The sequence below is a fragment of the Electrona antarctica genome (assembly GCF_951216825.1).
Source record: "Electrona antarctica genome assembly, chromosome: 5".
Taxonomy (NCBI): Eukaryota; Metazoa; Chordata; class Actinopteri; order Myctophiformes; family Myctophidae; genus Electrona; species Electrona antarctica.
In genome coordinates this window covers 54,163,054-54,185,430 of record NC_136810.1, presented here as the reverse complement: position 1 = coordinate 54,185,430, position 22,377 = coordinate 54,163,054, and the positions used below count along the sequence as shown (strand labels likewise).

At 44.7% G+C, this 22,377-nt stretch overlaps 2 protein-coding genes across 2 annotated transcripts in view; one reads left to right on the top strand and one right to left on the bottom strand.

Moving 5' to 3' along the window:
- The window catches only part of asz1 (ankyrin repeat, SAM and basic leucine zipper domain containing 1), a 70,922-nt gene that overhangs the window by 22,979 nt on the left and 25,566 nt on the right, over positions 1-22,377 (top strand). Inside the window, exons 5-9 of the mRNA XM_079501898.1 lie at positions 12,652-12,763; positions 13,766-13,900; positions 14,127-14,236; positions 15,979-16,051; positions 18,468-18,524. Of these exons, the coding sequence (XP_079358024.1) occupies positions 12,652-12,763; positions 13,766-13,900; positions 14,127-14,236; positions 15,979-16,051; positions 18,468-18,524 (487 nt within the window). The remainder of the gene's footprint in view (positions 1-12,651; positions 12,764-13,765; positions 13,901-14,126; positions 14,237-15,978; positions 16,052-18,467; positions 18,525-22,377) is intronic.
- Positions 20,386-21,636, bottom strand: LOC306923215 (leukocyte elastase inhibitor-like; the record flags this gene model as incomplete). Its single annotated transcript, XM_079501241.1, has 1 exon — positions 20,386-21,636. The coding sequence occupies one exon, from the start codon at positions 21,634-21,636 to the stop codon at positions 20,386-20,388; it is 1,251 nt and encodes a 416-aa protein (XP_079357367.1).

Sequence of the window (22,377 nt, the reverse complement as noted above, 5' to 3'; positions counted from 1 at the left end):
ATCGTGGGATAAAAATTTTAACAAAATTATAATAACATACATTACTGGTATCAGTGGTATGTGCACCATTTTCTATGCAAAATATAGCAATGATCAAATATAACCAAAAGAAACACGCCCATATTAGCACATAAATGTGTTTGCGTCTGTGTCTGCTCTGCAGTTTTCTCACTCTAAGGTGAAGTAGGTGTTTGATCTCCCAAGGTCTTTGGTCTCGTCACTGTGACGCCATGAGCTTTGTTTATTCTGGATTATCTGTGTATTGATACGCTGTCTGCTTGGGAATGTCACACACACACACACACACACACACACACACACACACACACACACACACACACACACACACACAGTTGTATGCAGTGTTGTTTTTTGGCAGAAAATTTTGATTTTAGTTTAGTCATTAGTCTCTTGAATAGTTTTCATTTAGTTTTAGTCACATTTTAGTCACCTGGAATGTGTTAGTCTAGTTTCAGTCGACTAAATATCATAACATTTTAGTCGACTGAATCGAGTGTAAAATGAATTATACTGGATCTCTTGTCCACTAGTCCCTAGTAACATTTTAGTCTAGTCAACCAGACTATTGTTGTAAATGAGCGATCCTTTGCCGTGCTACTCCTCCCACAGTTTTTTCCGCACACACTCGAGCCAATATGTCAAATCGACCGGCTTCATCGGGAATCGTGTGATTGTATTTTGCTAAGAGATCCGTTGTATAGTTTAATTGATATCAATTAATTAGTTCTCCATCTATTATACAAGTGAAAACATGTGCGCAACACAATACCCAAAGTCACCAGCTACTACGTCACTGACACGCTGGGTGCCGAAGCCGAAGCAGCAGCAACACACACTGCAACAACACACTAAGACGTCACAGCCCTACCCTCCGTGTCGATCCACGGCTATCTCCTCATGTCGCGCCGCACGCCCACACTCAACACCACCCGCGTAAAAACTGTCATTGCACTGCCACTAAAGCCGGCTCCCGTCCAGACTCACAAACAATATCAACATCAATAATAAACACAAACACGCCACAAGCACCGACACCCCCGCCTAATTTGTTGCCACGTCTATGAAAACAAGCACAGGAACAATGCCATTCAACACGCTACTTACACACACTACCACTCGCTTACAATACGCGGACCTGGCAACACTACATTCCCTCTCCCATTTGCTCAAAGCCCACCACGTCACCCACACACACACATACCAAAACAACGTAGAAGAAGAAGAACTACACACTGCACACACTGATTCTAACTTGGACAGTTACAATAATGCTAACACGACCGCGTCGACACCTGGCGTGGTACAAGCGGGACAAACCGAGGCGCATATATGGATACGAACTACAACACCAACACTACACGCACACGCGCGCGCTGCAACAACAAACAGCTACGTACAGTGTGTGTGTGTGTGTGTGTGCGTGCGTGCGTGCGCGGGGGGGGATTTTGGATCGCCTCGCGATGCAGCGAAAATGGCACTACACTACACAGGGCTCGACAGTGCGACTAGGTACTCGCATTTGCGACTTCAAAATATCACCGTGCGAGTTGTAACATTCACTTTGTAGCACCGGTGCGACTACACAATCCGATCTTTACAGCTAAAAGTTGCGCAGTTTACATCCAACAGAATGTGTCACTCTCTCGGTTCTGCACCGCTGCTGGAGAAGTATAGCACTGTCGAAGGCAGCGCAACTAATCCCCCCCCCCCCACACACCCCAGAGAGGGAGGAGAGAGAAGAGAGCGAGAGAGAGAGAGCACACACGTGAGTCCTGCAAATTATATTGACCCAATATTATTTTGTACAACCTAGCAAAGCATAAGATATGATGGTTTGGACAATAGGCTGCTCTCTCTTTTTACAAGACATAAGCCATTGCATACAGGTTCTCAACCTTTTTAATTTCAAGGACCCCCATAACTCTGAGAGTAAAACCAAATGGACCCATAACAGTCCCATTTCATTCCATTTGTACAGTATCAGAGTTAGAAGTTATAAAAGAGTCCATTTGGTTCCATTTGTACACTCTCAGAGTTACAGACCTGTAGGGTCCACTTGGTTCCATTTGTACACTCTCAGAGTTACAGACCTATAATGGGTCCATTTGGAACCCCCTCAAGGAACCATGAGGGTCCCTGGATCACACCTTTGAGAGCCACTGCTTTAAATAAATACATAACTAATATAGAGCATATTTGATCAATTTATTGTTAGCCTATAGATTATTTTGACATCTGATTTTAACATAACCGCCCACGCACCACACATGCACATGCACGCGCATGTGCACATCCACATGCACACGCGCATGTGTCCTCTTTTTGGTCATTCAGAATATGGTATGCCTACACAGTTAAAATAATGCAAACACGAAAATTGCGCCAACGACTGCGTCGACACCCGCAAAATTCTAGTAGACTTACAATGGGAAGATCGAAGACTAATTAAGGCTCTAATTTAAGTATTTTTTCCCTCGGAGACCGTAAGCGCCTTGGGGGGGAGGTTCATAATAATTATGAAAATGAATTGGAAAGGAATTGCATCAGTCGGCCTGATGGTGGTGCTATAACAGCCCACTTTACGTTTTTCCCTATAACTCTTGAACCGTAAGTCGTTTTTCCATGGATTCCTTGGGTCATGACGCATCTCCCCATATAGGCCACCAAATTTGAATTTGAACACACTCTTTGCTCCTCCTCCTTTTTGATTTTGTCCAAATCTCTCAAAAAATTGGTACACGTGATCTCCGGACCTATCCGATTAAAACACCACAGGCAGAATTTGTATTTTTATTTTTCAAAACATGCCACAAATCATGAACCAAACGTCCAATCCACCCCGCATTTGAATCAGATTTTGCGGATGGTTTAATCAACCAAAGAGCTAAAAGCAATTCCATTTTCATCCATAGGGGGTGCCGTAAATGCAAAACATGTACCAATTGTTGCAAAAACATGATTTTTGGGGGATAAATCCCCTCCGAATTACTTACACATGATCACAGGGGTGACACGACATTGTAATTGCCTAGCAAAATTAGTGGGAGGGGCCTATGTAAGCGATTGCGGCAACCACACTTTGCAATTTTTGCAACCTTTTTTTTAATGTACTTTTACTGAGGCTCTGAAATTTCACAGCTGAACAATCGCAATTTAATGTATATAGAACCACACATTTTTCTTTTTTAAACACAACATAGGAAAACAACCAAGTACCACAATACGGACATTACAATGCACAGACAAAAAACTAAATGCAAACAAAAAAACCAAAACAAGACAAAACGAGTACACAGTACAGACAGACATTTCAGGTCACCAGAGTCTTTGTTATTCACTTTTGCGACCTTTCTAGTATATAGTTCTAGTATATAGTTCTAGTATATAGTTTCTAGTATATAGTTTTGTTTCTACAAAGTAACTAGTAACTAAAGTTTTCAAATAAATGCAGTGGAGTGAAAGTACGATAATTGCCTCTGAGATGTAGTGGAGTAGAAGTAAAAGTATTGGAAATTGGACATAGTCAAGTAAACCTACAAATACCTCAAAATTGCACGTAGGTACAGTACTTACTTTACACCACCGTCGATCGGCTATATTCAGCGAATGATTTCCCCACAATAAGGACGCTGGGCTTTAAGTGGTTAACCCATTTTAGGCGGGAACCCCTTTTGGTGTTAGCATTAGGTTATGCTTTAGCTATTGAAAAATAGCAGATCTACAAGCTCATAGCGCGCCACTTGTAGGTCTGCTATTTTTGAAAAATCGAAGAACCACTGACATAGAAACATAGCTTTTTCAGAAAACTGTCAGGATGTAGAAGACATTTTTAGAATCTGATCTCAGGTCAAAAGGTTAAGCACAGGTTAAGTGGTTAATGTGCATAAAAAAGGGGAAGTACACAACAGTTGTTTGACTGTTAAGCTACTAAGTGTAACATTGTAAGGTACTCAAATAGGCTACTGTACTAAAGAACAAGTTTTAGGTACTTTTTTTTAAAATGTCTTCTGTATTCAATACTTTTACTTCTACCTCACTTACACCTCAGAGGAAAATATTGTAGGCCTACTTTTACTCCACAGCAATTTGTGAAAACTTTAGTTAGTACTTTTAGTCAAGGTTCATCTTGATAATCTAATTGGTTTTAAGGAAGGGAATATTCCATTAGTGTCTCTTTGCCAAAGAACAATAGTACCCTCGAACTGGCCCCGTCCAATCACGCCGGTCACCGTGTCCAATATCCTGTAAACAGACGGTACTGTCAGGAATTGGCAGTGGTAGACGGTAATTAAAGTACATTTACTTGAGTACTCTTTTGAATACTTTTTTTTTTTTGCACTTCTATAACAAAAAACATCGCATGGATGCACCTGGGACGTATCCTCAGTGATGTATCCCAAGGTCTTCTGGCGCTTGGAAGGACTAGGCTCTGTGGGTTGACTCCTGTCCAGGCCCCTCCTACGTCTCACCAGGTCCACTCCTGCTCTCACCAAGCCCCAGGACCTGTGCGTTGCGCCAGAGTCCCAGCACCAGGCACTTCATTCAGGAGTGGGGGGATTCCCAATGTAACATCTAAGCGATTGCGGCAACCACACTTTGCAATTTTTCCAAAATTGCGACTTTTCTAGTTTTCATTTAGTTTGTCACATTTTAGTCACCTGGTATGTTTTAGTGTTAGTCTAGTTTCAGTCGACTAAATATCATAAGAGTTTAGTCGACCGAATCTACAGTTGATTTAGTCGACTAAAATGTATTTTGGCGGGCCTTGATGCCGTCGTAATGACTGTTTTTACACATGCTGAAAATAGCTGATCTACAAGCTCACACCGCTGCGACGCATTGTGAGCTTGTAGATCGGCTATTTTCAGCATGCAACCAAGTGTAAAATGAATTATACTGGATCTCGCCACTAGTCCCTTCCTAACATGTTGGTCTAGTTTGACATCATAGCTTAGTTTTTATTTAGTTTCCATTTAGTTTTCCGTCAGTGGAAAAAAGGGTAGTCGACGAACATTTTTCGTCTTAGTTTTAGTCGACGAAATCAACACAGAGTTGTATGGTGTGAATGACTGTGAAAGCAGCTCCCTGGGAGGGATGCTGCAGTATGACTATGACAGTAAAACACCTGAACGATGCCATGTGGTTAACGAGGAGGAAGCCACTGTGTTTAGTGTTTACACAGGGTGCACAGTCATCTTGGGAAGAAGGAACTAATGGGTGTATATACACGTCACAGGCATTCGTGTGATAGTTCCGTGTGGACATTTGATTGAATTATTGTTGTACAACTTGTACCTAGTACCACTAGGTGCGATGATTCAACGTGTTGTTGACGTAATCCTGGAGACTGCTCGTTCTCACTGTCAATCAACCTAAAAAACAAAATACCCTCCTTTCTTTATCTCCTGTTGCTAGGCGTTGGTTTCTATTCTTCCCTGGTGTCCAAATGCTCTTTTGGGCAATTGAATGAATAGTAGTTGTCTTAACTATTTGACTGCTGATGTTGATTCAGTCTGTATATCACCAACTCGCACAGGGAGCAAAATCGGAAGCAAAATCGCGCACGCGGGTGAAATCACCCGTCTACGTCTTCTGACAGACATACTAAGGGTTGGAACCCAGTAGTCACTTTGAGTGGCACCACACAAAGCCACGGGTGAACATGTACTTTAGCCAGACAGTGGCCTTGTGTTTAGAGTGTCCGCCCTGAAACTGGGAGGTCGGGGTTCGATCCCCGGCCGGGTCATACCAAAGACTGTAAGAATAGGACCCAATGCCTCCCTGCTTGGCACTCGGCATCAAAGGTTTGGATCAAATGATTCCCGAGCACTGCACGGCTGCAGCTCACCGCTCCTTGGCTGCGGCTCACCGCTCCAAGAGATGGGTCAAATGCGGAGAACACATTTCACTGCGGTAACGTGTGTGACAACGGACCCCTCACCAACCTTAATCCGGTCGTTTTAACGGACCCCTCACCAACCTTAATCCGGCCAGTAAGGATAACCCCGCCCAGTAGGGGAGGGGTTGGGGGAGGGGAAGCCTCGCCCCTGTGGGGCGAGGCTTGCCCTCCCCATCCCATATGTCTGTCAGAAGACGTTGAGGGTTGATTTCACCCAACACCCAAAATCGCCTAAAGCTAATGTGGCTACCGTCTTTTTAGAAGTCATCGGAAGCGTTCATATTGTAACCGCGAGGTAGCGACGATTGAATAATGAGCCACTAACATCAACGTTTTGTTCAAACACCTCAATCTGAGCCTTGATTCCAAGGGAAGAAAAAAAGATCGCACTTAAAGGGATAGTTTATTTTTGACCCCTCTATCACATGGAACTATGCTTTTTGTGTCCATATCACCACACCAAGAAAATAGTTCCATGTGATAGAGGGGTCAAAGTTGAACGAAAGTTGCGCTAATATTTTAGAAATAGGTCAACAATACAAATGACGCTAGTTTTGTGAATTCATTTACTTTTAATGCGTGGCCCCCAGTGCCCCCCACAAAATGGGTTAATATTAACTACTTAATATTCACCAAAACCATAGCAGAACCCCCAATACGGGACTCGGGCAATCAATTAATACATACAGTTTCAACCACTATATTAATGGCAAGTATTTCATACAACTTTTAACACCATGGAGGCCCGGGGCGGAGATCTCCGTCAAGTTCAAGGTCATGGTCAAGTGCCCAAGCCGGAGATTGATAAATAGGACGGAGATTAATGATATCAAAACCGATCGCATCGCTCCACAGCCTAGGAGCGCTTGTTGCCCAATCAGTTTCCCAACAGTGACACGTCATCGAAAATGTTCCCTGCCTGTTTAGCTGACGAAAACAAAAATCTTAAAACGTTCATAACTCCCGATCTAAATCATCCCGTTTAATTCTGAAAAAAAATCCTGTTTTTGACGGCCTTCAGCGGTCCAGTCACTAGTCGCTAGATTTATAGATTTATTCTTACCTCCCGTTGTTGTCGATCGACTCTAGAGTGGTGTGGCTATTGTTAGCTGCTACACAGACATGCACAACAACTTCCGGTGCGCCGGTAAAAGTGGTCCGGGCGCTATAAATGATGGGCACATGGATTAAATGGATTAAATAGGTACGGGCAAGCAAGGTGTTTTAATAGCCATTCATAAGTGAAGCACGCATTCCCCCCCCCCCCCCCCACACTCTCTTCCTCTGTGCTGCTCTCTCCATATCTGTGATGATTCACACACACGCACACACGCACGCATGCACGCGCACACACACAATTCCTGGGAAGGCATCAGGTGCCCCATGTGTCAATGGCGTCAGACCATCGGTTGATGAATGGCCTCAGGACTTTCCCACACCTCTATGGATTGAAATGAATGATGGCGTTCTCCTACCCGCCGTTTGAGTCCCAGCGACGTACACTAGAACTGTTTCATTGGTTATTTACAACACTTGATGACATCACACTGTGAGCAAAGCACATTTTAACCCTAGTTCTAAGCAGAGATGTTATCACCAAATGCCCGTGCGAGTGCGTGTGTGTGCGTGCGTGTGGACAGGAATTTGACATCACGTAATGAGGTTCCATGTGATGTGTAACAGGCTACAGCCTATTCCCAACTATTAAAGCAGTGTTTCTCGAATCTTGGAAATCACCAAAAGATAATTTCACATGCCTGGTATTCCAGGTCAAACTAAACCCTGATTAGAAGCTTCTGGTTAAAAGGTATCCAGAGTACATAATGGTTAGAGATACATGGAGGACAAGCTTGGTGAATGCAGTTAACCACATACCGGTAAATCCTAGCGTCCCTCTTTTGGGTCGAACATCTATGAAAATAGCCGATCTTTCTGCATACACGTCACATTGCATACATGAGGGGCTAAATACATATTTAGCCCTGTGTTGGTTGTTTTGTTCAAATTGTTAAAACTAAAGAAAGCAGCAAATTTAAAAAATCACACCCGTGTGAAGTGAGTGGTGCAACTCTGTGTGGTGGTCCCCGGGAAGGGGGGGTCTCCGGAAGTTCCAGACCCACAGGACCACAGCCAGGGTGCCGGCCCGGTTCCGGGGAGCCGCCCCACGTCCGAAACGGTAGAGAAATGAGAGAGTTACCATGTAGGGGTCTCCGGGGGTCCCCGGGGAGTCCCCGGAACATCCAGACCCACAGGAACACGCCCAGGGGGCCAGGCCGATTCCGGCGTGCCGCCCCATGTCAGAAACGGTTGAGAAATGACAGAGTTACCATGTGGGGGTCCCTCTACTGTACCCTCTACTGTCCTGTACTGGCACACCCGAAATCATCATATATACAGTTAATATGTGCGTGTGTGTTTGTGTGTGTTTTAGTTTGCGCACAGGTGGTGAAAAACAACCATGCTATTTTCGTGCTCATACTCACCCTTTTCGTGCTCATACCCACCCAGGCAGGCACCCACACACATAGCTCCGTAAGGGAGTGGTTGCACCACTCAAAAAATCATCTTTTACTTTCTCTAATAACAACCTGAAACATGAACCTTGGTTGAATTTTTTTTTTACCAAAGTTGTCCTTTAACTTCTGGGTGGTCCCTGGAACAACATATTTTCAGATGGGGCTCGGCAGCCAAATGCATCTAATTCTGGGGCTCTTTGACATGAACTAGTTTGAGCACCTTTCAGAAAACTGTCAGGATTTAGAAGACATTCAGTAGAATCTGGTCTCTCAGTCCTAAATGGTATTAACCCACATCTTGGTCTGTGTCGCCCTCTAGTGGATCCAAAGTATTGTTGTCCTGTGCATCATTCTCTCTTAATCCTCCCGTCTGCCCTAACTGCCCATGTTCTCATTCCCTCTCCCACTGGTGTAAAGCAGTGGTTTTCAGCAGATTTTGACCCAGGGACCACCGTCCTGACTAAGAGCAACCTGGGGACCACCACTAGTGTGTGTGTGTGGTGGGTCCATCATAGACCCACCCCACACAAAGTGTTTGAGAGGATCATGCCAACATTCCATTGTTATCTCTCCTACCAGTTAGGAGACATAACGGGCAAAACGTTGATCAAAATATCCATTCTTCTACATTCTCTAAATTTTTAACTTCTTGTAAATTAACTAATGCAGATGTTTAACAATAACTTGACTCTCGAGAATGTAAAATGAAACCATTTGGTTTCATCATTTTACATTCGAGCGTTACAGATCTACACTGGTCCATTTGGTTACCAACTCTCCATCATTTAGCTGGGGACCACCTGGGACCACTGTGGTTTTTGGCAGCAAATTTTGATTTTAGTCACCTGGAATGTCTTTGTTAGTCTAGTTTTAGTCGACATCATATCGACAGTTGATTTAGTCGACTAAAATGTATTTTGGTGGGCCTTGATGCCGTCGTAATGACTGTTCATAGTAGCTGATCTACAAGCTCACACTGTGACGCGTTGTGAGCTTGTGGATCGGCTATTTTCAGCTTGCAACCAAGTGTAAAATGACTTGTACTGGATCTCTTGTCCACTACTCCCTTCCTAACATTTTAGTCTAGTTTTTAATTTTGCTGACGAAATTGTCAGTATATTTAGTCTTAGTTTTAGTCGTCATAGCTTAGTTCTCATTTAGTTTCCATTTAGTTTTCATCAGTGGAAAAAGGTAGTCGACGAACATTTTTCGTCTTGGTTTTAGTCGACGAAAACAACACTGCCTGGGACCCTCTCAAGGACCTGTAAAGTGTAGTGTAAAGTAACTAAGTACATTTACCCTAATTGTGCTGAATATAAGAGTACCGGTTTGTTTTTTGTTCCAATGGGAATATCCTAAAAAACAGGGTCGTATTATAATCAGGGACTAGACTATTTGACGTTCAATGTTCTTTTATCACAAATGAGTCTTGAAAAATGGGGGTCGTCTTATAATCAGAGTCGTCTTATACTCGGCACAATACGGTACTTAAGTAGGCTACTGTACTTCTGTACAATTGAGTTATTTGTACTTTAAGTATTTCCAATTTCCAATACTTTTACTTCTACTCCACTACATCTCAGAGGCAAATATTGTACTTTTACTCCACTACAATTATTTGAAAACTTTAGTTACTAGTTACTAGAGATTAGATTTTGATTATTAATACAAATCATACATTATAACCACTTCAGTCCATAGTACATTCTGGCCATTTGAACATAGCCAATCTTTATCTTTATACATTTAGAAACTTGTGAAATGGGACATTCTGCATAATGAGTGCTTTTACTTTTGGTACTTTAAGTACATTTTAATACCATTACTTTTGTACTTTTACTCAAGTACATTTGAATTCCGGACTTTTACTTGTAACAGTATTTCTATATTGCAGTATTGATACTTTTAACACCACTGCCCTCTTCTCATCCACTCTCCTCTCCATATATTCTCATTCCCTCTCCTCTCCTCTCCATATGTTCTCATTCCCTCTCCTCTCCTCTCCATATGTTCTCATTCCCTCTCCTCTCCTCTCCATATGTTCTCATTCCCTCTCCTCTCCTCTCCATATGTTCTCATTCCCTCTCCTCTCCTCTCCATATGTTCTCATTCCCTCTCCTCTCCATATGTTCTCATTCCCTCTCCTCTCCTCTCCATATGTTCTCATTCCCTCTCCTCTCCATATGTTCTCATTCCCTCTCCTCTCCATATGTTCTCATTCCCTCTCCTCTCCTCTCCATATGTTCTCATTCCCTCTCCTCTCCATATGTTCTCATTCCCTCTCCTCTCCTCTCCATATGTTCTCATTCCCTCTCCTCTCCATATATTCTCATCCTCTCTCCTCTCCTCTCCATATGTTCTCATTCCCTCTCCTCTCCATATGTTCTCATTCCCTCTCCTCTCCTCTCCATATGTTCTCATTCCCTCTCCTCTCCATATATTCTCATCCTCTCTCCTCTCCTCTCCATATGTTCTCATTCCCTCTCCTCTCCATATGTTCTCATTCCCTCTCCTCTCCATATATTCTCATCCTCTCTCCTCTCCGCCATGTTCTCATTCCCTCTCCTCTCCATATATTCTCATCCTCTCTCCTCTCCGCCATGTTCTCATTCCTTCTCCTCCATATGTTCTCATTCCCTCTCCTCTCCATATATTCTCATCCTCTCTCCTCTCCGCCATGTTCTCATTCCTTCTCCTCCATATGTTCTCATTCCCTCTCCTCTCCATATATTCTCATCCCCTCTCCTCTCCTCTCCATATGTTCTCATTCCCTCTCCTCTCCATATATTCTCATCCTCTCTCCTCTCCTCTCCTCTCCATATATTCACATTCCCTCTCCTCTCCATATATTCTCATTCCCTCTCCTCTCCATATATTCTCATCCTCTCTCCTCTCCTCTCCATATGTTCTCATTCCCTCTCCTCTCCATATGTTCTCATTCCCTCTCCTCTCCATATATTCTCATCCTCTCTCCTCTCCGCCATGTTCTCATTCCCTCTCCTCTCCATATATTCTCATCCTCTCTCCTCTCCGCCATGTTCTCATTCCTTCTCCTCCATATGTTCTCATTCCCTCTCCTCTCCATATATTCTCATCCTCTCTCCTCTCCGCCATGTTCTCATTCCTTCTCCTCCATATGTTCTCATTCCCTCTCCTCTCCATATATTCTCATCCTCTCTCCTCTCCTCTCCATATGTTCTCATTCCCTCTCCTCTCCATATATTCTCATCCTCTCTCCTCTCCTCTCCTCTCCATATATTCACATTCCCTCTCCTCTCCATATGTTCTCATTCCCTCTCCTCTCCATATGTTCTCATTCCCTCTCCTCTCCATATATTCTCATCCTCTCTCCTCTCCGCCATGTTCTCATTCCCTCTCCTCTCCATATATTCTCATCCTCTCTCCTCTCCGCCATGTTCTCATTCCTTCTCCTCCATATGTTCTCATTCCCTCTCCTCTCCATATATTCTCATCCTCTCTCCTCTCCGCCATGTTCTCATTCCTTCTCCTCCATATGTTCTCATTCCCTCTCCTCTCCATATATTCTCATCCTCTCTCCTCTCCTCTCCATATGTTCTCATTCCCTCTCCTCTCCATATATTCTCATCCTCTCTCCTCTCCTCTCCTCTCCATATATTCACATTCCCTCTCCTCTCCATATATTCTCATTCCCTCTCCTCTCCATATATTCTCATCCTCTCTCCTCTCCTCTCCATATGTTCTCATTCCCTCTCCTCTCCATATGTTCTCATTCCCTCTCCTCTCCATATATTCTCATCCTCTCTCCTCTCCGCCATGTTCTCATTCCCTCTCCTCTCCATATATTCTCATCCTCTCTCCTCTCCGCCATGTTCTCATTCCTTCTCCTCCATATGTTCTCATTCCCTCTCCTCTCCATATATTCTCATCCTCTCTCCTCTCCGCCATGTTCTCATTCCTTCTCCTCCATATGTTCTCATTCCCTCTCCTCCATATATTCTCATCCTCTCTCCTCTCCTCTCCATATGTTCTCATTCCCTCTCCTCTCCATATATTCTCATCCTCTCTCCTCTCCTCTCCATATATTCACATTCCCTCTCCTCTCCATATATTCTCATTCCCTCTCCTCTCCATATATTCTCATCCTCTCTCCTCTCCTCTCCATATATTCTCATCCTCTCTCCTCTCCTCTCCGCCATGTTCTCATTCCCTCTCCTCTCCATATGTCCTCTCCAGCTGTGGTATGACCTGTCTGATGCTAGTGGCGAGGGACGGCTACAGTAAACTAGTCAACCTGCTGGCAGCCCATGATGCAGATCTCAATGCCCGGGACGACAACGGATTCACGGTCTGTCCTCCTTACTCTCTCTCTCTCTTCACGGTCTGTCCTACTCTTACTCTCTCTCTCCATTAACATCTCTGACTGTGTTGACTCCTCTGTAATGCTTGGTAAATCTTTGATTCTGGCTGTCCCTGCTGGAACAAAACATTTTGAGCAAATCATCATCATCATACTATAATTAACCAAATGTCTGAATGTGTGTCAGAAACACCACCATATCTCCTCACCGCCTGCACCAATCACTCCCACTTTTCACACAGACATTGACCATAATAATATGGAGGTCTTAACGAAGCCCTTTTTCCAATTTAACAAATTATAAATTAATAATGAATTTATTAGTGAATTAAAAATGCTAAAACGCACCCAGGGCGCAGTACCCCCTGCTGCCACAAAGGGGGGGGGGGGGGGGGCAATACATGAAAAGGTTTGAGAACCACTGACAGGTTTATCAGAAAACTGTCAAGACTTAGCTTTTTCTTTTAATGGGTTAAAGGACCACTTCACCACTTTTCAACATCTCTTCATATAATTGGTCCTCACTAATGTTCTCATAGTCTGTGTCTCATAGGAGGGCTTTGGGCAGTTCGGACACCCGTCCACCAGTGACATCATCATTAGGCAGATTTCTTTTTAAACAAGATTTGTTTTAAAATATATTTAGATTTTTTATTATCGTGAGAACGATGGCTTCAACTTTTGCATTGCAACTTTTCAGGAAAAGAAAGCCTGCCGTTTCTATTAGCTTGGATTCACCATCGATGATGTCACTGGTGGACGGGTTTCTGAACTGCCCACAGCCCTCCTATGAGACAGAGACTGAGTAGGAAGAAATTGTGGTATTTTATCATGAACATTAGTTAGGACCAATTATAGGAAGAGAAGTTGAAAAGTGGTGAAGTGGTCCTTTAAGGACATACTGGTTTCAGCAGGATGTCCAAATCTTCACAGCTATTTCACTCACTCGAATCCTAATTCTGTTTCTCTTGTTCTGTGTTCCTCCTTCAGGCCCTGGCCCTGGCAGTGCAGTTTGGTCAGAACGAGGCAGTCCTTAAGCTACTCCAGTTGGGAGCAGACAAGAGCATTAAGAACTACGACGACCACAGTCCTTATGAGGTGGCCAAGCTGTACAAGCAACCAGAGGTACCTTCAATATAGCTCAGCCTTGTCCTCTTGTCCCTAAACAGGTTTGCCATGCAGGGATTTTTTTGTATTATCACCCACACCAGGCAAAGAGAATGCCCCCCCCAGGCTTACTTGTGGGCGTTTGGCAGGCAGTGACAAGGACCACTGTCTGTGCACTTGGGGGAAGGTTGACAATGACAGGGGGGGAAATGCAAATAAAGACTAAAATTACTTCTGTTTCCAGATCGCCAGGATCCTGTCCTGTGGACACCAGACCTCCGTCTCCTGCTCCAGTGAGGAGACCCTCTCCAAGTTGATCAAGGGTGACTCTGAGCTCTGCTCTTCCGCAGAGAGGTGAGAAAACCTTAGAAACACTTTTCACAGCTCACATTTCTGGGAACGGTGCGTGCGCGCTAGAACGCGTCCCCCTAGATTCAAGAGAAGGTGGGGGCGGCGGTGGCTCAGGGGTATAGAGTGGCTGGATGGTAACCGCAAGGTTGCCAGTTCGAACCCGGGCTCCCCCAGTGTTGGTGTCGAAGTGTCCCCTAATTGCTCCTGATGTGCTGGTTGGTGCCTTGCATGGTTTCCGCCGCCATCGGTGTATGAATGTGTGTGTGAATGGGTGAATTGATGCACAATCTATGTAAAGCGCCTTGGATAAAGGCGCTATATAAATGCACCATTTACGAAGACGCACCTAACCAACCTCGCGTCACCACCAAGACGCACCAAGTACCCAGTGGTCTAGGTTCACTGGCGCCCCCCCCCCCCCCCTATTTTCACACTGTCAAGTACCGTGCCGAATTCAAATGGCTACTACTTTGCATAACAACAGCTTTAGCTGTTTATACCTGAGCGCACGTAGCCTATACGCTAAGCATGCACATGATGCACTTACAGCAGTAGGCTATGGCTCCAGTAGGCTACTGCTGCTGTGAGGTGTTCTGCACACAAGAAGAATGCCTCCTCCTCCATCAAAGAACAGATTCATTCGTCCAGCAAACTCGTCCAGCAAACTCCAGCAAACTTTTTAGTTTCACTAGTGTGCACTGTGTAGTAGGCCTAAAGATGTTTGTCTGACTATTTTAAGTCTACATACACTATACACTATTTAACAATAGGCTAGGCTATGCAGCTGTTCTGTGTGCATGCCGCGATGCGCACATGCACGGGCGTGTGCGTGACGTTCCGTGGTTCCGAAAAAAGAATCCCCATGACACCACTGGTTGTGAGGGTGACGTTATGTTGGGGTGGCGTTCGGCGTGCAGGTATATTAGGACTGACCTGAGTAGCACATAAAATGCCAAAACAAATTACAAAAAACAAAACGACCAACATAAATCTTGAAGCATGTTTGTGAACTTGAAAGGGTGAAATTTACTTAAATAGTTCTGTTCAGTCTGTCTGTTATGACTACAGAATGGCTGAATGAAAGTTGCACTTACAGTATATCCAAGACCCTAGTATCGACACAGACAACAATAAACTGCCTGTATAAAGTGTTCTATCCAGAGACCCTCTGGTTAAATACAGTCATAGCAACCCTCCTAGTCCTAACGTAGTCAGACAACTGCTATATACTGTAGAGTCTGGAACTACACCTCCCGACATTCCGTTCACGTAAATATATTTTAAAATATATTTACATTTTATTTTTTTATTTCCATTTCTGCTAAGCAGAATTTGCACGACTGTAAAGACGAAACGGAAGTGGGGAGGAGGCTTCACTTCCGCTTTATCGCTTGCTCGTGATCAGAGCTTCCGTTCTCCAGACTGTATGGCGGAAGCATTTTGAAAACTGCGAGAGCCAACAGTCTGGCAACGCGAGACTACCAACGCGTCTGGCACTGGTATAGTAGTTTAGGTTGCATCTGTTTCTTACAGACCACTTATTTCGACCACTTACTTACAAATAGCCCAAATTTATAGCAGATCTACAAGCTCACAACATGCGTACACTGCGACACGTTGTGAGCATGTAACGATAGCGGCAACTCTTTAAACTGTGTGGGAAAGAAGGTTTATGTACAGGGAAAGCCTGTGTGCTCTGCCGGTGGTTTAGTTGTGATGTGTCTGAACTGTGTGTATCTCCTCAGCACAACCAAGCTGGGTGACATAGAACTTCTCCTGCACGGCCTCAACCTGGAATACCTGGCTGACATCATGAACGTGAGTAGAAAGACACAAACGCAGATATTATGCACACTGTCCGCATTTATATGCACGTACAGTCAGTCATTCAGTCAGAAAAAGGGTTGTCTCCAGGGCAGTGTTGATTTCGTCGACTAGAACGAAAAATGTTTGTCGACTACCTTTTTCCACTGACGAAAACTAAATGGAAACTAAATGAAAACTAAGCTATGGTGACTAAAACTAAGTCTAAATATACTGACAATTTCGTCAACAAATAAAAACTAGACTAAAATGTTAGGAAGGGACTAGTGGACAAGAGATCCAGTATGAGTCCTTTTACACTTGGTTTGAATGCTGAAAATAGCCGATCTACAAGCTCACAACGCGTCGCGCTGCGACGCGTTGTGAGCTTGTAGATCGGCTATTTTCAGCAAGTCATTACGACGGCATCAAGGCCCGCCAAAATACATTTTAGTCGACTAAATCAACTGTAGATTTAGTCGACTAAAATCTTATGATATTTAGTCGACTTAACACTAAGACATTCCTGGTGACTAAAATGTGTCTAAAACTAAAGGAAAAGTATTCAAAAGACTATGACTAAAACTAAAATCACAAATTGCTGCCAAAAACAACACTGGTCTCCAGGTCTTCACAGGTACAAAATGACAGGCCAAACCCCAATGGACCCGTGGAAGTTGTACCGAAAATCAGTTGGTCCAGACGTTTTCTTTTTTTTTTAAGACGGACCTGAACCCTAGTCACTTGGTTCTGACATTCATTTTAAATGATGTACCCGAACCCTAATTGGACCTGTGACATTCTGAGATCTGATTTGTTCCAAGGAATTACAGAATCGAGCCACAACTGATATTATTATATGAAGCTGACAAGCCGAATAATTACAATTACAATGAAATATACCGTTCTACCAGTTTTGGGGACTGGCGTGCCAGCGAGCCTAGGAGACAATTAAATTAAATTGCATGTTTTCACCTCGCTTGACGAAGGAATCACCGATCACGCACCTTTTGATATGCAACTCATCTAGCTGAGCATTTTTCAGGCTATTAGACATCTAAAATACGTCTAAATGGTCGTCTAAAAATGGTTATAAACGGTCTTTTTAGCGGTCTAGGCTTGGATTAGACGTTTCAACGTCTATATATAGACGTTTAAAAAACTGCTAACCAACGTCTAGGACTCTAGGCTAAGCTTAGACCGCTGCACAACTTTCATTTTTAGACCAGTTTTAACCCGTTCTAATAGCTAATAGCCGACTGTTGGCTCAGTGGGATGTATAGGGGAAAAAGGGAGGGGGCACAGTATGGACCCCTGAGGGTCCCCCGATCAAGCAAGGCTAAAATAGTGTTTAACCCATTTTGACCCGAGATCACATTCTAAAAATGTCTTCTACATCCTGGCAGTTTTCTGAAAAAGCCATGTTTCTATGTCAGTGGTTCTTCGATTTTTCAAAAATAGCAGACCTACAAGTTCATAGCGCGCCACCGAGTGGCGCGCTATGAGCTTGTAGGTCTGATATTTTTCAACAGCTAAAGCATAACATAATGCTAACACCAAAAGGGGAGCCCGCCCAGAATGGGTTAAATGGTTAAGACACGTGGATGGGTGACTTTACAGTACAAGGTACTAGGGCATTAAGCAACTAGTCGACTAGTTTACTAGTCGACTAGTAAATCCACTAGTCGACCTTGTTGGTACTAGTTGACTAGTTGATAAGAAAAAAAAAAAGTTTTATTTTTTTTATTTTTTTATTTTCCCCCCGATTTTGTAGGCCCCAAGATCAGGTAGATTATAGTTATAGTCACCATGTACAGTTGTACACAGTTTTTCAATGTACAAATATTTATTTCCAAAAACAAAAAAAGTTTATTTTTTTAATTTATTTTATTTTTTACATAATAGGTAGTTAAACAACTAGTCGACTAGTAAACTAGGCAACTAGTCAACTAGTAAAAAGGACTAGAAGTGAATGCCCTACAAGGTACTGAACAATCCCAGACATAACTACACTGCACAGCTGCATCGTCCTCATGCCCCCGTGACAATGACACGCACGTGCACAGAAACACAACAAGGTAATAGTTTACATATCTGACTCAGCGGCTCGTAGTGGACTCAGTGTGGCTGCCCGGGGGATCAAGTCGAATTAAAACACGGGTCGGCTGAGAGTCTGTAAAGCAGCGTGTGTGATTGATGAAGGTTGGGGCGGCGGGCGGGCCGAGGACAGATTCTGAGTTCTCATGCAGGTACAGCTGTCTCGGGTGCACAGGTCAGAAATAAGCAGCCGGAGTTTTGATTTGGTAAATGCTGAGTGATGTTTTCTCTCTCTCTCTCTGTCTGTCTCTCTCTCCCCTTTTTGCATGCAATTGCATACACACCCATGCGCACACACACACACACACAAACACACAAACACGCACACACGCAGGATAATGACATCACCTGGGGCCACCTGCTGACCATGGAGAAGGATGACCTGCAAAAGGTAGGGGGTGACTGGTCCGTCCGTCTGTCTGCCTGCCAGCTGTCTCCCTCTCCACCAGGCTCCACAGTGACCCTGAAAGGATAGAGGCAGCTGCTGATGTCATACAGCTCTAAGATAAGATAGTTCACCTGAAATAGTAGGCTTTTTGTCTTTGTACTTGGCACTGTCAGTACCTGTGGCAAAGATACATTGGCTCAGTGGTTCTCAAAGTGGGGTCCGGGGACCCCCAGGGGTCCTTGAGGGAGTTCCGGGGGGTCCCTAGCTAAATGATAGTTAGGAACCAAATGGACCCATATGGTTCTGTAACTCTGAGAGTGTACAAATGGAACCTAAATGATTTTACAATATAAATGGGGGTCTCGGAGATAGAAATGCCATTAAATGGGGGTCCGTGGACTAATGCATGTCAAAATGGGGGTCTTTGAAATTAAACGGCTTGAGAATCACCGCTAGAGCCGTAAACATCTTCTCTTATGGGCATATCTCTTTAAATCAATTTGGGGGTCCTTGACATGAAAGACAACAACAGGAGGTAAGAATAAATCTATCGCGACTAGCGACTGGACAGCGGAGGGCCGTCTAACACAGGATGTTTTTTTATAATTAAACGGGATGATTTAGGTTAACGTTTTAAGATTTTCGTTGTCGTCGGCTAAACGGGGGAGGGAGGTTTCCGTTGTCGTCGGCTAAACGGGGGAGGGAGGTTTTCGATGACGTCTCACTCTTGCACAACCGGCGCTCCTAGTTTGTGGAGCGATGCGATCCGTTTTCATATCAATAAACTTCGTCTTTTGGATCAAACTTCGTCTTGGGCGTCGGGCGTTACTAATAGAAAGGACAAAGAACGTTTTTAAAACAAACATTGAACTAAAAACAAACATTAAAGCTGTATATAGGAGGGACTAGCGCCTCCCCTCGAAAACAAAAAAATCACACCCGTGTGAACTGAGTGGTGCAGTGACGTCACACACTAACCATAGCAACCATGCTCACATGTACGTGGGGCCACGTACAGGTACACGGGTACAGACAAAGCTGGTTATTGGAGTGGTTTGCACCACTCAAAAATCTAAATTGTTCAATTAGCCAATCTAAATCGGCACGTTGTGAGCCTGTAGATCGGCTATTTGAACTATTCAAAAATGCTTTTCAAAATAGTAAAAATCACACCCATGTGAAGTGAGGGGCGCTCTTATATCTTACATCATCTTGACATAACATGTCGATTTGCTCATGACGTACTGTAAATTCTCCATTCATTGTCAATGGGTATTTAATCTTTGTGTAGGACAGAAATAGCCGATTTGCTCGTCCACTGACGTACATTTTCCATTCATTGTCAATGGGAATTTAATGTTTGTGTAAGATGAAAATCTACACTAATAGGTGAATAAAATCACACTTGTGTGAAGTGAGGGGTGCTCTTATCAAGAGTCAGACTCCATTCGCATGTCTGGAAATGTGATTTCTTTGACGTGGCCAAAAAAGAAGGCCGAGAAGTGGATCGAGCAAATCATTACAATTGACTCATCAGGAGATCTAAAGGTCAGAGGTCTTTTGACGAATGAGTGTGAGCTTCAGTTCCTGAGGGATCCTCACGGCGCTCTACCATATTGCTGAATTCCGTGAAGAACGATGGCACAGAACTGCCCAAACTGCTAAAATGGCGGAATTTTCACGGAAACAATAAGCTGATAAAAATATAGCTACAAGCATCAATAAGATGGGGCCAAGTCATAAAAGCAATAAAGCAATCAATAAAAAACCAATCGAGGGTCCATGTTCCGGGCTCAAGTCGCGTATCCTGGTTGGAGACTGGAGACGGGTGCTGCCCAGGACGGGAGTTGAGCTGAGCTCAGACTCAAGGAGGGGAGCAGTATCGGCCTGCAAAGAGGATGCTCATGGTGGGGTTGTGTCGGATGAAGAAGAGGAAAGGGTGGTCAGCGACGAAGCGAGGAGGAACATACGGCTCCGAGCGACCGGAAGAAGAAGACCAATAATATCCCTTGACTGTGGCGGCAGCTGCCTCGGTGCCCTCCTCATTCACTTCCACAAAGGCCTTGTGCACCACCTTGGAAAGCACCAGGCCTTTGGCCGGAGACATGCCGGAGAAGTCACACTCTGTGTCGTCGAAGGCGTCCACCATGCCCATCTTGATCAAGACGTCTTTCATGTCATACGTCGCCTCAATCTTGAAACGAGGCAGGCCCACCTCGACCGTTCCCCGCTCCATCTTGCCTGGATGCGTCCAGTCCACAAACCGTCCGTGGGTTAGCTCCTTTTCTAGCTTCTCCAGGCCAGTCGTATCGTCCTCCATCTCAACGGGCAGAAAGATGAGCATGCTGAGGTCTCTCCCCGAGTAGGGCAGCTCTAGTATCTGACAGTTGACCTCAGGAATGAAGACAAGAGGGAAGTAATTCTCCTGGTACATCATCTTTACCGGCTTGCGTTCAGTCTTGCTGAGTCTGAACGGTTCATCCACGGTGCTGGACTCATAGAACTCATAGTCCCGCTGCCACTTGGCTTTGAAGTAGATGGCATTGACCAACACCAGTCTGGTACGTCCATCCACCACACCCGGGGCAAGCAAGTCCTTGATTTTACCTTGCGTCTGTTTCTTCACCCAGCCGTTGATGCTCAGCCTGGCTCCGTCCGCGTTGCCAATGAAGTCCACGGGCTCCAGCTGTGCGTCATAGTGCTTTCTGGTGGCACCCAAGAACTCCTCGGCAAACCGGTGGGACTGCTCTCCGTACAGGCGGTTGGCCAGGCTGAGGGCGCAGGGCTTACCCGGCTTGTTCAGGTCACCCAGGCGCTTAGAGTGCTTTGCACTCAAGGACTCCTCGACAAACCGGTGGGACGGCTTCCCCGGCTTGTTCAGGTCACCCAGGAGCTTAGAGAAGTCCACGTGGACGTCATCGTTAAAGTGCAGGACCTCTGACATCTGTGTGGCCGTGTTGCCGCGGGCCCCCAGCAGCACCATGGCCAGAGCAGAGGCGATGCTGAGGGGAGAGTAGAACACGTTGCCGGTGGTGGTGTTGTTTTCTGACAGCTGTTTGAACAGAGACAGGGAAAACGTGTTGCACGCTGTCGCCAGGGGCGTTGGCGATGACATGGCCTGCATGTCATCGTCATCGGAGCACTCCGAGCCCCACATGCTGTACGTCCTTTGCACTGAACCTGAGCGATCAATGTTGTGACCAGTGTCCTATACTGTGACGACTTCGGACCAATTTCTAAACGATTACAAGAATATGTCTTATCTTTGATCTCAAGAGGTGACGGTCACCATTTGTAGTGCTTGTCCGGATGCTCCATAAATGGAGTTCTATTGGCATGATGTCAGTGGGGGGTGATGAAAGAACACAGGCCTACTGGGAGTGAGCATGCAAGGTTCCGTTCCAATCGCTCCAACAGTGCTGGAGATTAGCTGTTCACAGACTAGGGCTGCAACTAATGATTACTGTTACTTGCGCAAGCAGAGCGTGCAAGTACTGCGATTGGCTGGGTATGTATGTCTGTGTTATCCACGACCACTGGCCAATAAGGGACCACCATTCTTGATGACGTAACTAAGGTACGTTTGGTGATCAGCTGGGTATGTATGTGTGTGTCGGGGTAAGAATGGTGGTCCCATATTGGCTGTTGGTGATGTAACTAAGGTACGTTTCAAGGTTGGTATAAGGTCAATAACGGGGCTAAAGGATTTGGAACAGCAGTAGTAGTAGTAGCAGTACTTGCAGTACTTGCAGTACTAGCAGTATGTGCGTGCTCTGTATGCACGCAGTATGTGCGTACTCTGCACACAAGTAGGCCATGTATGGCCTACTTGTGTGTAAGGCTGTCCCCGAACATT